This window comes from Leuciscus leuciscus (assembly GCF_965113295.1).
Source record: "Leuciscus leuciscus genome assembly, chromosome: 12".
In the NCBI taxonomy this organism is placed as follows: Eukaryota; Metazoa; Chordata; class Actinopteri; order Cypriniformes; family Leuciscidae; genus Leuciscus; species Leuciscus leuciscus.
This window is the reverse complement of record NC_138736.1, coordinates 17,700,156-17,715,762: the sequence shown is the minus strand read 5'-3', so window position 1 is coordinate 17,715,762 and position 15,607 is coordinate 17,700,156. Positions and strand designations below refer to the sequence as shown.

The following is a 15,607-nucleotide window of genomic DNA, read 5'->3' as shown; positions in this document are numbered from 1 at the left end:
CCTTATGTCTATGATTCAGACCATATACATAATAAATACGCCCTATTTGTCGCTTTGGAACGTTGCTGCGATACGTCAACGCGTCCGCCATATTACTGAGGGCAAGACTGCGCTGTAAACAAACGCAAGGTAACGGATGAGCTGCGGTTTTTCTGGATAAAAAAAAAAAAGTTTACATTTATCAACCGATTTCAGTGGTTTGTTCGTGGTGTAAAAAGTTCCATCTCTAGTTTTTTTTTTTTGTTTTTTTTTTATCTCGATAGTTAGAGTTATAAAATAGCTCAGGCTTGTCATGTATTTGGCTTTTTATTCTTGGATAAGAATTGTGAAGACCCCATAGATATAATTTAATTTTCACATTAAATGAAATAAAGTTTTCTTATTGTGGAAAAAGCATTTTCTGTCTTTAACCCGATTTTTAGCTTTTCTTGTGCTTAGAATTGACCGCCATTGAGAAAATGAAACAAATCGGCAAATACAAATCACACCGGCAGGCTGCTTTCTGTATTTTTATAGCACTAAAAATGATAGATAGCCTACTCCAAATACAATAACAAAGATAACTGACGGATCCTTTGTATGGTACAACTACAGTGCAATGCAAATAGTAAATATAGGATAAAGTGAGACGTAGCCTAATAGCAAATAGTTTAGTGTAGGCTATATATATATATATATAGCCTATATATATATATATATATATATATATATATATATATATATATATATATATATATATATATATATATATATAGCAAATAAAATATTAGGCCTAGGCTAATGAATAGGCTAGTATAATTATATAATATAAGTACAATAATATAATGATAATAATAATATATTGATAATAGCATATAGTTTATATATAATACTATAATAATAGCAATAGAATATGAAATATCAATGACATAATATTGACAATAAAAAAATATAAGTTAAATAGTGAAGTAGTGAATAGTAGCCTAGCTACAATAATTTAACAGCATAATTATGATAGATTGATATCATGTGGTATAATATTATAATAATAACAACAACAATAATAATAATAATAGCAAACACAATGTAGCCTAATATCAATTGCAGAATAATAGACAATACTAAAAATAGTAAATTAAATCGTGACTAGTAGGCCTACCTACCCGAAACGAGTAGCCTAGGCTACTTGTCATAGAAGTCGGTTTTAAGAAAATATAGATTCATATTTAGATTTGAGAAAAATTACTTTATAATATAAAATATAACATTTAAGCTAAAACTAGCTATAATGTATCATGTCAACTCATGTCTCAACTTTGACTCCGGTGGCCAACTAACGTTAGGCTACTATTATATAATGACCAAATACAACCAGAAACAAATGTTCAGTCTTACTTGTGAAAGGTAATTCCCCGAGACCTGTTTTCAATTGTGCGTCGATTTGTACAGCCCCAAGCAGGCATTTTTCTCAATTCCCGTTATGAGAGTTATGGGAAAGTTGCCCTCCGCAATATGGCGGCGCCGTTGACGTACGATCCAGCGGCCAATAGGGCGTCTATATGTATATATTATGTCTATATGATTCAAACCTCCGGACACGTTTTGTCACGCTGGAGACATTCGTGCACTTTTATTATAAGAAAAAAGACTATACGATAAGAATTTACACATTCTATGACATGATGTCTACTCTTTAAAAAAAAGAAAAGAACGAAAGAAAGAAAAAAAAAATACCCTCATCCAGTTGGCCTAATCACCACTGTTTAAAAAAATAAAAAAATAATAATAATAATAAAAAAATAAAATAAGTATCGTTGGTTTACCTTGAAAAGTAAGTAACCTGGTTGCCTTAATTTTGAGTTAATTGAAATTAAACATTTGAGTTAATACACAATGGAGATTGGTATAATCAACAGAAACTCAAAATATTGTTATCTGAAACACATTAATTATCTAAGTTGATTTGACAAAAGAAAAATGTTGTGATAAATCATGAAAACATTTTTTGCAATGTAGGCTACTGTAAATTGTCCACGTTGACCAGCGCTGAGAAAAGTAACAGCTACTACTTGACAAGGAGAGCATTGACGTCACTTTCCCGCCGGAACACACTCCCACTTCAGCCAGACTGAGTGGCAGAGCATCCTGCTGCATGACTGGATTTCATAGAGGAAACAGCGAAAACAGGAGTAAAACAAACGATTATCTTCTTAAATTAAAGGAAGTGGGCCTCGACACTGTTCCTTACAACTTACAAAAGAACCAGTGTCATATGGATCTTGGCACGTGTTCAGAAATCGACTAAGTTATGGGTCTACATTTTGACGCGGGGAAAACGCTACACTAACACTATACGGTAGATCTAAATCCGGATGATAAATTACATATTGTTATATATAGTCAAATTGCCTAGCCCAACATGTTAAAGAACTATACACTATTTCGGGTATAATTTTACCCCCTAAATCCACGTTTCGCTGTCTGGATTCCAGCTGTTTCTGCGAATTGCAGCGATCCATTTGCTTGTCTTTTCTGTAGCTTTCGGCAGTGTGTAAAAAGATAGCTCCGATTTTTAGAAACAGCATCCATTGCACTCATCCCTGCCTAGCCTTTAATATATTTCAAAGTATTGGTTATAAAAAAAAATAAAAAAATATATTTGTGAAGGAGCCTAGTCATCTGCTTGTAACCGTTAGATGGAGCTGTGGGATTAACATTGCGCGCTCTAATATTCCTAAAGAGAGATGTAACCATGTTCATTGCTAGCATGAGGCATAAAAAAGATATATCATAAACTCTGTTTTGCAAGCAAAAAAAAAAAAAAGTACATTTACAACTGCAAGTTTAAAATATCTTTGATTCATTATTTGATTGGATTGTCTGGTGTTAATGGATTTGTTTTTACTCGAATTAATTACAATGCAAAACCTAACTATGCTAATCAACTTCTCTTTGAGAACTGCATGCATTTCATATTCTACTTTCATATACTTATTCTACTAATAATGTAAGCAGCCTAAAGAAGCCTGTATTTTTACAGTATGCAATTATTCCATTTCAAACAGCCTAGGTGTTTTCTTTGGGTTGGACACCAGTAATCCTGAGGAAAACAAAACAAAATGTGACTTGCAATTTGCAGTTCATAGAATCTTCAATACTACAGTACAGACACTTATGTAGAGTCAGGCCTCCACCAAACAGCTAAAGACTAATACATATAGATGCCTAATCTGAAGCTAAGTGTATAATTCATACTCTAATCAACAGCACTTGAGGATAACTGATTACAACAGAAATACATTTTTACAGGTTACAGAGTACATTTGCAATTGCATTAAATGGGACATTCACTTTGAAAGTTTACCAGCAGAAATGTGAGACTTATTTAAGCACTTACCTGAATAGGAGTTATTAGGCTGTGAAGTTGTCCAAATCACTTTTGCAGTGGCACTAAGGTTCTAGGTGAACAAACTTTAGTTGTGTCACTGTCACCTATACATATTAGGATTTTGAATATTACAAAGGTAACCTTGTGCATTTGAAAATTTAAAAATGAATGTGTTGACAGAGTTATGATGTGGAATTACTGGACAGCAACTGTGCACATACAGTTTGTAGGATTGTAACAACAATTGAACATGTATAACATTTAAGACTTGTGGCTATACTTGCCAAACACTAGCATCTGAGCATTACCGTTTACTTCCATTATAACTGCCTTACTTGGTTCAAACCACAACTGTATCACCTTTTTTTTACTGAGGAAAAATATGTGGTAATCAAAAATGCAACAAATGCAGTGCATACATCTTAACGTGTATAAATTCATAAACTGCAAAACTGATCATTTATATAAATAAATCAATCACAAACGTTTTACCAAGATTTAATGTACATTTATTCTTAACACGTGGAACATATAGTATAAAGATTTCATACGGAATAAATGATATTCATTAAGCCAAAAGGGGGGGAAAAGGAATTTACAACAAGATTTTAGCTACATCATCTGAAATACAAATATGAATCCATAGCACTGGAATCGACTAAGGAAACCGCTGGGAAAGAGGGGAAAACAAACTTGTTTATTGTATCTTTGTTCCGGTGAATGATGATGAAATCGGTTGGAGTTAATGGACTTGTCTGGTTTGATATATGCCTCTACAGCTTTAAAAAAAAGGAATTGAAATGTTATGTGTATGGGATCGCAAGGGCAAAAGATTGCATCCCTACAACCAGAGATGTAAGGAGAGGAAGGTGGTAAATAAACACATGGCAATGCGCAATGAGAGATCTGTTGAGTGAAACCTTTAATTCGTCAAAGATTAAAAACGGTGAAGAGCGCCATAAGATGAGAGAGAAAGAAAAAGAGCAAAGTGTAATTTACAACATCATTATATACACTGCAGCCTGGACTGCATCTAGAGCTCAAGACCAGTCCTAAGAGGTGATTTCTTTAAGGGTCAAGTCATACAATCGAGGGACAAAGAAGAGGTCGGGGTGTTGTAGGTTCACGTAACTTTGGGGGGAAAGCCATTTTTTCCTCTCTCAACGAACTAAAATCATTTTTAAAAACTACAGTTTTTTTGCTGCCAAGCCAGCATTATCTCAGTGTGAAACAGTATTATTACAGTATGTTTACAGTTTTAAGGTGTACAGTACAGAAAAAAAGTCCTACAATCTACTGCACAGGCCTCCCATTTACATTTCTGTTCACAGCCAACGACCTGGTTCCTTTAGGGCTAAGTATATATTTAATCAAAGTTACAGCAATTTATACCACACACCAGAGTCTGCAAGTCCATTTAGCCTCCAAGAACCAGATTATGGTCGTCTCCATGCCCTTCCTCACCCGGAAGGTGAATATGGGCACAATTTTTCCCCAAACTCACTGTAAACGTGACAGCAACTTTGGTTACAGTTTTGTTTTTTGTGTCTTTTTTGTAATTTTATTTTTCCTTACAAAAAAAAAGTCCAAAGGGCAGCGCACTCTTGCAGGTAAGGATCTCGATCGGCACATCCTTGTTAGTTTAATTCTTATACATGTCAAATCCATCGGGACTTAATGGTATATCCTTCCTTTAGAGCAAAGCAAGGATAGACAGGATAGACAGTGGAATCTGAGGTGATTTTGCATAAATTAAAAAAATGAACATACAGTCAGTCAGTTTCGCTGTTAAATTTTCTCCACTCACGCAAGACACACACACATTAAAAAAACGAGTGGGGAAAAACATGATCACCCCCACGGCTGTCATGACTGGCCGATCAGAAAAAGTACGTCACAGATTACATGGGACACCAAAGAGTTCATAAGTGGGGACACCGATATGTCCAGTAGCCGTGACTCAAACAGCGTGAACTCCGAGTGGTTCTCTTCCACTTTGGCAAGAGCGTACAGGGCTCGTGCCGCCCGCCGCATCATGTCCACACTAGTGGGCTCAAAGTGTGCACCTTGTAAGTGCAGTAACGAGCCCTGACTCTGTTGAAACTGGGTGGCTGCAAGACTGTCCTCCAAGAAGCCAAGAAGGTTTCCAACACTTCCTTTCTGCACAGCAATAGCCCGGGCCGCGACGCTGTCGCCTTGTGCCAGATTAGCTAGGAGCACCACCGCCATTTCCCGGCAGACGGGCACTTTGCGCTCACCGACCATGCGCACAAGGGAGCCGTAGAGCTTCTCCAAGCGGCTGAAAGGTGGTGTAGCCAGAATGAGGTCAACATTGTTATCCTGGATGCTAAGCTTACTAAGGGTTTCGAGGACGAGTCTCTGGGGAGACAGTGTCCCGTTGAGCCCCAGCGTGGGGAAGGGGTCAATCGCTTCGGCCGAAGGGCACACGGCCCAGTGGAGCAAGCCATCCAGCAGTGGCAAGCAAATACTTTCTGGATAGATGGAGAGGTCCAGCTGACCTGAGATGTTTGCTAATGTGACCAAGCAGTTTTCCCGCAAAACCTCAAGACAGTCCCACCACCACTCGTCTCGCTCGCAACTGACACCTTCATCTTCCTCCTCTTCTTTTTCATAGGTAACCGGTGCCTGCTTGCGTTCAGGATGTCGATGGTGCAACAGCACAAGCCGACCAAGTAACAGCAAAAGCCCTGGATGCTTTGACATCTCCAGATCATTGCCAGGAATAAAGGAAAGGCTGCGAATAATGTTGGAAACGCAGATGCAGCGGCGAGCAAGGGCATCCTGCCAATCTGAGAGTGTACAGAGCGGCGTCTCATCCTTGCTATGTGGCTCATCTTCCAAAATCTTGATATTGCGACTCTGCTGTGCAAGATCGATTCCAAAGAGAAACGTATTTTTCTCCTTGTCGCTATTCAGGTTGCCTCTGACTGCTTCCTCAGTCACAGAGCCTCGCCTCGCCGACAGAACGTCATCAATAGTGGCCGTTATACTTGCCGACGTACTTGCTGTTGTAGTACTTTTACCTTCTGACAATGGTTGATTTGAGGATGACTGAGGTTGTTCTTGTTGCTGCTCTTCATTTGCCTTCTGCGCATTATCCATAACAGTTTCAACTACTTGAGATACCTTCTTACGTGCCTCAACATTCACTGGCACCCGTTTCTGATGCTTCAAGAGTTCCATCTTGCTCTCAAAATGGGTTTGTATATGCTCGGTGGTGTCACCACCACCCACACTCCAATGGATAAGACCACTATCAAAGGCTTGCCGCCGACCCAATTTACTAGTGCGCCCAATCACAAACGGGTCTTTTTTCCTCAATATCTTGATGGGAAGCTTGTCAAATTTACTAGCCTGCTTTGGCCTCTCCTGGGAGGCACTCGTGTCCTGCAGTGGGGTAGATGATCTGAGATGATCTTTGCATGAAGTATCATCGCCTTCCCTCTCTTCTATGTCATTCTTTTCATTGGATTTTTGACCCGGCATAGACTCCTCTATCTCCTGCTTGACCTGGACTTGTGACGTATGAACAGGGTTGATCTCGACATCATCATCATCCTCATCCTCCTCTTCCATCTGCTCTGCCTCTGGCCCCTCCTCATCAGACATCTCAGGGTCAATGGCATCTGGGTCAATTAGGGTACGCTGCCCAGGGTCTCCAACCTCATACTCTTTCAATATGCCAAAGATCTCAATGAGGCACCTTCGGAAGTACTCAACAATAAGCTCTAGGAAGCCAGGAAGCTGCAATGGGAACAGAGATATATTATAGATAAGTCACTAGTTGGACCAACTTGACACATTCCTAGTCATATAGTCTATATAATATACTGACCTGGTTCAGGTTAAAGTTAGAAATGCTGTTGTCATCATAGAGAAGAATATTAATGGTATCCAAAGCCCACGTACTCTCAGCTAACAAGCCTGATTTGAGGGACATCATTACTCGCCAAGCCTCTGGTGTTCCTGAAACAAAACAAAACCCAACTTTCAGAACACTACAAATGGACCAAGACACAAGTATTCATGGGAACGATGCTATGACCCTCTTACCAATATCTTTCATGGTAAGCCGACGACGCGGTTTCAGAATGGGCTGCGATGCCTCTATTGAACCTGGTGGGAATGCTACGTCTCTCCGAATCAGAGGGGGCTGCACTGACGGTTGGGCAATGTGTGACGCAGGAACTGGAGGTCCAGCCTTTTGAATTTTCATCCCCGAGTGCATGTATGGTGACTTACTGGGTGAGGTCCTATTCTCCATTGGTCTTGGCATGGGTGCAGGGCTGGACACTTGTGGAATGTGGTTCTGAGAGGATTGATAGTTGGGCTGAAGAGTTCTGGACATTGGTGGCCCAGAGCCTCCAGGCCCGTATGGGGGCTGACGCTGGTTAACATGGCCAGGCCAAGATCCCTCATGGTTCATGCGCTGATCTGAAGGCATCATGTCTTCAGAACGATTCATGCTATGGTAGCCTTGCCCTTGAGAAGGGACACCAGGGGGCCCCTGGCGATTATGATAGTTTGGGTAGTTCATCTCATTACGCCCAGGCCACATGGGACCTTGGGGTCCATCGGGGACTGAGGGCACACTCATGGAGCTACCCATCATCTGTGGCTGCATGGAGGGCTGGGAGTTTGGACCACCCATGTTAGGTCCTCGATCTCTCCCGAAACCAAAAGGAAATTGGCTCTGTGGGCCAGGTGGGCGTCTGTCTGAGCCTGGATAGGTATTATACTGGTTATACATATCTGGTTGGGACTGAGGTCCACCTGGGGCCTGGGGTCCCTGCTGCTGACCACTAAACGGGTATATGTCCCCTTCATGACGCTTTGCAGGAGGACCATAAACACCATCAACCGGTCTCTTCTGCGTGTAATTCTATATGTGAGAAAGTTTTTTTTAGATCTTAGGTAATAACACAGCTACCAATAATGCAATATTTTTTTAAAGGTTGTGCTGCACTGACCGGTTGTTGTTGTTGTTGTTGTTGTTGTGGGTACATTCCTGACTGTTGGTTTGGGTATGGTCCACAAGGGGGAGCACCTTGGCCAGGGTATTGATTACTGTAAGAATCATGCCTGCAAAACAAAAAAATACATCCAGTTTCAGAAAGCCCCAAAAAGCATGAATGTTTAATAGTGAGTAGCAAACAATAGAAATAAGCAATTGTGAAATGAAAATTTTAAGCCTATAAACATTTAGCAAGTTTTATGTGTAGTTTAATTAAATGCTAACCTCTGTTGTTGTGGGGGCCGGTTGGGTGAGTACATCCCTGCATCTGCACCAGATGGCATCATGTTAGGTTGTGGACCCATATTGCCATCTGGGCCCATACTTGAGTCTGGTCTGTAAGAAAATAAAGAAAAAGGCATTTAAAAAAATCGCAACTGAAGACACTACTCCTTGGTTAGGTTGTGTTGGAATGTCAAAATCTGCAAACTGCAAAGCTACTAAATATTAACACTTCATCAGATTTCAGTAGTGTTTTCATAGCTGTGATAAATTCAATGGCTACATTTAATAAAAAGGTAAAACACAATTAAATGCTCTCACCTTCTGTCATATCCTGGACCATATGGGTACTGTTGTCTTTGACCCATCGGCATATTGCCCATAGGTCCTGGGGCGCCTCGGTTATATTGTTCACCCATGCCACTATTTGGGCCTTGACTTGGGCTCATGAACTGCTCACCCGCTGAAAATGCAAGCAGAGAGACACACTGAACATCCTCTTTTGTATACTAAAATATTATGTACCACTTATAATTCTTATCATAGTGTGTTTACTAGATGACAAATCATTCAAAGTACAACTTATACTTACAAGTATAATTAGTAAATTTCAGGTTTTTTAAAAAAAATGGTTTTGTCCAGCCTTTTAACAACTGGGATAAGAATCATAAGATGTGCATAATTCTTCTGAGAGCAGACAATTTGAAAGTTTGAAATGTTAATGTAGCAAAGTACATACAAACTGGCTACACTGAGTAAACCGGTAACAGAGTTGGCTCAATATTATAGCAGGACAACTATAAAGATTTCCTCATATAAATTGGGCCAGAATATAACTGATTTGTACATATTGACAAGAGATAACTTTATATTACAAAGAAAATAAACAGAAAAATTTACAAAAGAGATCCTTAATATTACTTTGTAAGGATATGACCAGAAGAGTCACCTTTTCTCATACCACCAAAGGGGTCCTTATTTGGCTCATAAGGCCCCATGCGGCCCATCATGTCTGGTCCACCCATACCAGGCTGATAACCTGAATTGGGGGTGACAGAGTTACGCCTGGAAAAAGCTGGATCCCCACCATCAGCAAACGGGTCCTGTAAATTCACACTGCTCCTGTGTGAGACAAAATGACAGTAAGCTCAAATGAGAGAGACTGTGGCCCTTGAAATTAATTCTGAATGTCATGTCCCAAAACTGATAATACAGTTGATACAGAGAGGTACAGTATTGACATGTACCTAGCACCAGGCATGGGTGGCATCTGACTGTGCGGTGTTGAGGCAGGTGTAGGGGGCTTCAGGTCACCACCTTCGGCCATAGAACTGCTGGTCGACTGAGGCGTCTGAGGACCCTGTAACGATCCTGATCCAGCTGTGGGGGGACAATATCAGATTTGTCAGTCAGCAAATCCTAAAGGAAGTTTAGGTGGTCATATTGTGTGAATAGTAAACACTGTGCTTTAAGAAACAAACCAGAAAACAAAAATCCCTTTCCACATGGCTGTAATTTAAACATCAAATATGTTCTGAAGTGCTGCGTTTGTTGTTTCCACAGCACTTTCACCGTCAGTTTGGACAGACAGCATGCAGCGACACACTTTCAAGGAAATGTACTGAGCTTGGCTCATTTGGCAACCTTCCCCAGCCTGAAATCAGCTGCTTTTCATGGCACTTGATGTCATTTGAGGACTTTCCCCCACCGATGACACAGGTAGAGGTGCTCTGCCAGCTAAGTGCTCAGAGAGTAGCATCCTAAGGTTTGAAACTCCTTATCCCAGCATGACAGAGTCTCCATTACTACCACTCAACCAGCAGCTAAGTGCTTAGTCATGTGCCGAGAAAGATGAGGCAATATGCCTGATGGGTGGTCAGTTGGATCGCTTGAGTATTCAGATAAACAGGCAGAGTACTCAAATGCAATTCATAACATTACAAATGAGGCCCCATTTTTGGTGTTTTCGCATTTAGCTATCCGCTTGTTAAGTCGTGACGTATCAAATACTGTTTCCAAGTCCAAGTCTCAATTCTTCAATTGAGAACACTATTTCAACAGATGTTAATGAGCAGTTATTTTTATAGCACACATTTAAGCAAAGCTTTTAAAAACATCCGGTTAGGGATGTCACGATATTCCAGTAGTCGGTACCAATACCATTAACATTTTACAGTTCTCTGTACCAATATCGGTACCACAGCTAAATCTGTTGGAACTATTTTTCCATTTTGTTTAACTATTTGAAAAAAAATATTAAATTCAATGAGTTTATGATGGTAATCATAAGCAAATAATACATATAACCATTGAAGGTTACATGCTGTTTAAAAGTAAACATTGTTTATAAAAAGTGAAAAAGCAGCAACTTTATTCACACATTATTAGTATTATTACTACATTGAGACGTAGATAAAACTACTGTACAACAGTAGCCTAATATCATTATTTCTGTCAATTTCTTCAAGTTAAACCGAACTATTATTTGAACAGGTTGCCGTAAAGACCTTTGAGTTTGTGTGTGTGTGTGTATATAGGATGATAGTTTCTCAAATTAAACGGTAAAATGCTCATGAAGTGACTCTCAGAGCGGCTCTTGAGATGAAGTTCATGCATTCATGTTCTCAAATCGTGAGGCAGCAGAGACTGAAAACACTGCGAGTGTCAAGCTTGCTTAAGTGTGTGTGTGGTAAATCAAACAGCGTGTCTGCAACATTCATTCACACAGAGGCACACAGAACATGCAGGATTAATATTTAAATAGTTTTTTTGTGGTTTAATATTCACAGACACTAGTTTATATTGTGGTATATATCGGCTACAGTGCCCCTAGTAAAAAAGTTAGTCTGGAGCTCTGCGCTTAGAACAACCTAGAAACCAATATTTTAATGAATCAAATTCATTACTGTCTGACTAACTGACATTTTGTTATGGCAATCAAGGTTTCAGTATTAGCACCATTTGTTTGCTTTTGGGATCTGATAAGAGTGTTTGATAGTCTGATAGAGAAAATGTTTTGAACTTCCTTATCAAACTTTACTGTCTCTTTTTTAAATACTTGAGTGCTCGTGCCAATCCCAACCAACATAATTACCATGTTTAAGTAGACTTGAGCCAATGTGCATGTGTGTAAATGTCAGAGAGTGCAGGGAATGATGACGAGAGACACAAATGTGTGTGGATGAACAGCATGTTTGTACACCACATGTTGCAGCTCATCTTGCGGCCAGCTAGAGGACGATTACTACTGGCATGCCTGTTGGATGACTCATGCTTTCATTCATTAACTCGTACACACATCGGGGTCACTGCCAGGTCAGACGTATCCGTATCTCACACTTCACACATGCTCTTTAACACATGGCACAATACCTCAGCCTCCCTCCTCTGGGCAAGGATATCCCTCAAACACAGATAAAAAGGGGGGAGGGTGGGAAAAAAAAAGATGAAGAAAAACCCAGCTTGACTTTACATATCACTAACCCCTTCGTTCACACACACCCCAACCCCCCTCCCCTCGGTTCAGCCCTCCAGGGGTTTGCCTCTGAATCCTAAGGCCAGGAGAATGCAATCTGCCGGAAAGGGGGGGGGGGGGGGGGGGGGGGGGGGGCTCATGACACTGTGCCAAGCAGACATGCTCTACATCACAGGGATCCCCTTTAACTCACCCCATTTCTCTTGTAATCTTAGTTTCAATCTTAGATGGACTGAAACAGAATGGAGTGCATAACCCAGCAATCTCCTTAAGCATACGTTACACCCAGGCTTTTTGCCAGTTTCATATACTAGGCTGGACACTCTGGCACTATTGCAGACAAATGCTATGCTTGATACAATAAATACACTTTATTTACACTATATTATAATAATTGATTAAAATGAAAAAAATAACCTCTGTGTCTCGGAGCACGGCACTTTAAGCTGGTGAAACTGTTTTTTTTTCATGCAAGTTGCAACAGTTCCGTTCCATGCAACAGAAACACAGTGTTGCGGAGCCTTTGCGAATAATTAACCATGTTTTAAATTGTGGTTAATCGCTGCATCCCGATCAGTCTGTGCGCACAGAAAATAGCGCGCAAGTTCTTCGTGCATCTTTGTGCACTTAGATTGCTTGAATGTTTAAACCTAAAACACATGCAAATGATAAACGTTCACTCTATGATGGTTAAACTTTGCAATTATTCCGAGAATCACGTGTTTCGAACCGAGGTGCCTGGTCTGTACGGATTATTAACCACAATCCCTATACTTGACATTGCGGATGCACTTAGCGCGATATCGATACTAAAACAAAATATTTTGCAGTCTTATGCTGCGTTCACACCAAACGCGAATATGCGTCTGGCGCGAGTGATTTCAGTGTTAAGTCAATGGTAAGACGCGTTTACGCGCGTCTGGAGGTCTTGCGGCGCGAATGAGGCGTTTAGCGCGGCGCGGTAGACGCGAATTCGCCTCATTCGCGCGAACTAGACGCGAATTGAGCGTCTGGCGCGTTAAGCGCGAATTGTGCTTTTTGTGCATCACGCGTTTGACGCGAATTCGCGTCTGCCGCCCGAGTTGAAAAATCTGAACTTCTGCGTCAATTCGCCCCGCGTTAACCAATCAGGAGCCTGCCTGCTTGCTGCTGTCACGTGGTGAAGTGACAGTTTAATGTTATTTTATGTTTGGCCTCAATAAATTATTTTGTAATATGACTAAAATGCACAAAAAAGCAAATCTTTCACATAAAAACTCGATTTCAATATGAGAGATAGCCAACTCATTTGTATTGAATGCTATTTATTCCATATTCTAGATTAGCCTATATGAAACTTTATTAATCTAATGTAAAGACACCAAACACAATTAAGTGCATAAAAACTTTTCAAAAAAAATAACAGGACAGGTTTCACTTTTGGAGGCTGCCTCCATTTATTATCAAAACAAAAATAAATGACAGATGGTGCGGGAGAGGGTGAACCTCGCGCCGGGCTTTACAGCGCGGGCTCGTCAGGCAGCGACCACTCGAGGCCGAGGCTTTATACGGCCTACGCTGTCCTCGTCAGCGTCCTCACCGTTAGGTCCACCAAACCTACCTCCTGGAGCAAATTGTGAAACTCCTGAAACCCTCCGGAGGTTTTGGTGGACCCGAGTACAGCGACGATGTCCCCTACGCAGCTGTTTCTGCTCTTCAGATCATATAAGAGCGGTGACTCTCTCGATTAATGCTATTGCTAATGCTCGATAAACATCTAAAAAAGATGGCCGCCAACAGCTTAGAAACTTTCGCCCCCTGACTTCGCCTTTGACGCGCGTAAATTTCGCTTCAAACTTTTGATTTTACGCGCGTCAATTTCACTCTTGACGCGCGAATGCACACAAAGTGGTCACGCGTATAACTAGACGCGGCAGGCGCGAATTTTGACGCAGATTCGCGTTTGGTGTGAACGCAGCATTAGTCTAACAGTAGTATTCAGATAAGAAATACTGCAGAAATTGAATAAAGTAATCAAATGTAAAATAACTGAATAGTCTTCATTGTAAAAATTAAATACAGAAGTTACAAAAGTTATTCAGTCAAGAGCAGTGAGTGATTGTTTTTTCTTCTTTTTTTTGTCTTTTGTTGTTTGATTAACATTAACACAAGACAGCTGCAGGTTTATTAGGCTGCTGTCACTACAAGAGCCAATGCACAGATCCAACACAGATACTGTTACACATTTGTTTTCTTTCTCAATGGTTTACGTTCACTTAAGACATAACAGACTGTGTTTACATGAATACTTGCTGAGATGGGCATTTTGACATAATTTTGGGTGTACTTGACGTTTAAGCGCAATTTGGTACTTGTCAAGTTGCTGTTATGAGAAGAGAGCAAGATTGTACTTATCCATGCTTTTAATTTATTATTAACAGGTATGGTTTAGTTTAATTATGGTTATAACTTTTGTCACCTTCCTTTTACACTACAAGCCTGTTGTAGCAGAGTAGACCCCAACATTTTAATAATGAGTTCTATGAAGTTTATTGCACATCACACAAAAGATGAAGCGTCACAAAATCACCGTAAGAGCTGAATGAATCACAGTACAAGAAGTGCGCATTAAAGTCTTATCCATAAACTCTCTCTCTCCCTTGTATTATCGACATACACAGCAAATTACACAAAACTACTTGTTACAACTAACAGTAAACAAATATATACAGACTTTATGCCTTTTCAGGAGGTGCTTAATTACCTGGTAAACTTTATATCTGTAAACCTTGAACTGTCAAAGTGTGGGCTGTCCCTTTCATTACTGCCGTGACCAGTATCGCTCCGGAGACTGTAATGCCGAGTTCACACTGCACGATTTTCAAAGTAGTCAGGTCACTGTTCTTTTCACACTGTATGACTATCTGGGGTAACATTCAGTTGCTGCTGTGTTCACACTGCACGATGGATCGGCAACAGGTGGTTTCAAACTGCATGACTTTACAAAAGAAAGAATCGCAGACGACTTCTATCTGGTCCGCAAACTATGTTACACAACCAAACACATTATGAAGTGAGAATTGAAGTGAGAAGTTGAGAAGTGATAAGGAAGTAACGCAAGACTGAAATTGTTATTAAAAATGATAGCCTGCAAGAAGATTGCGATCAAAATTGTCTGTGCGCAAATTTGCAAAAAAAAAAAAAAAAAAAAAAAAAGAATTATGCAGGAGGAAATGGTTGGGGAGACGAGGGGAGCAAGGATTGAGTGTTCTGCAGAGAGTTGGGGGTAAATAAATAATTTTGCAATGTGCTACTGTTGCTGGCTGGTCAAGCAAATGTCTGTGCTTTGTTTCTGTTTGATATAATTGTAAATATATCTATTAAAATACTAATATTCTGGTCTATAACTCCTCCCTGAACATCCCGCTGCCCTGTATCTTGCTCTCTCATTGGCTGTAGGTCATTGCCGATGTAGTTTTCAGTCAGAACGCAGGATTTTGAATCACCCGCAGGTCCAGATATTTAGCAT

The 15,607-nt window shown here is 40.3% G+C and overlaps 1 protein-coding gene across 1 annotated transcript in view; it reads right to left on the bottom strand.

Annotated features, from left to right (window-relative positions):
- Positions 1-3,849: 3,849 nt before the first annotated feature.
- Positions 3,850-15,607, bottom strand: part of arid1ab (AT-rich interactive domain 1Ab) — an 87,902-nt gene continuing 76,144 nt past the window's right edge. The window contains exons 13-20 of the mRNA XM_082186679.1: positions 9,872-10,004; positions 9,574-9,746; positions 8,946-9,087; positions 8,628-8,738; positions 8,359-8,470; positions 7,442-8,270; positions 7,224-7,354; positions 3,850-7,132 (exon numbers count right to left, since the gene is read on the bottom strand). Coding sequence (XP_082042805.1) covers positions 5,234-7,132; positions 7,224-7,354; positions 7,442-8,270; positions 8,359-8,470; positions 8,628-8,738; positions 8,946-9,087; positions 9,574-9,746; positions 9,872-10,004 — 3,530 coding nt within the window. The 3' untranslated portion in view covers positions 3,850-5,233. The remainder of the gene's footprint in view (positions 7,133-7,223; positions 7,355-7,441; positions 8,271-8,358; positions 8,471-8,627; positions 8,739-8,945; positions 9,088-9,573; positions 9,747-9,871; positions 10,005-15,607) is intronic.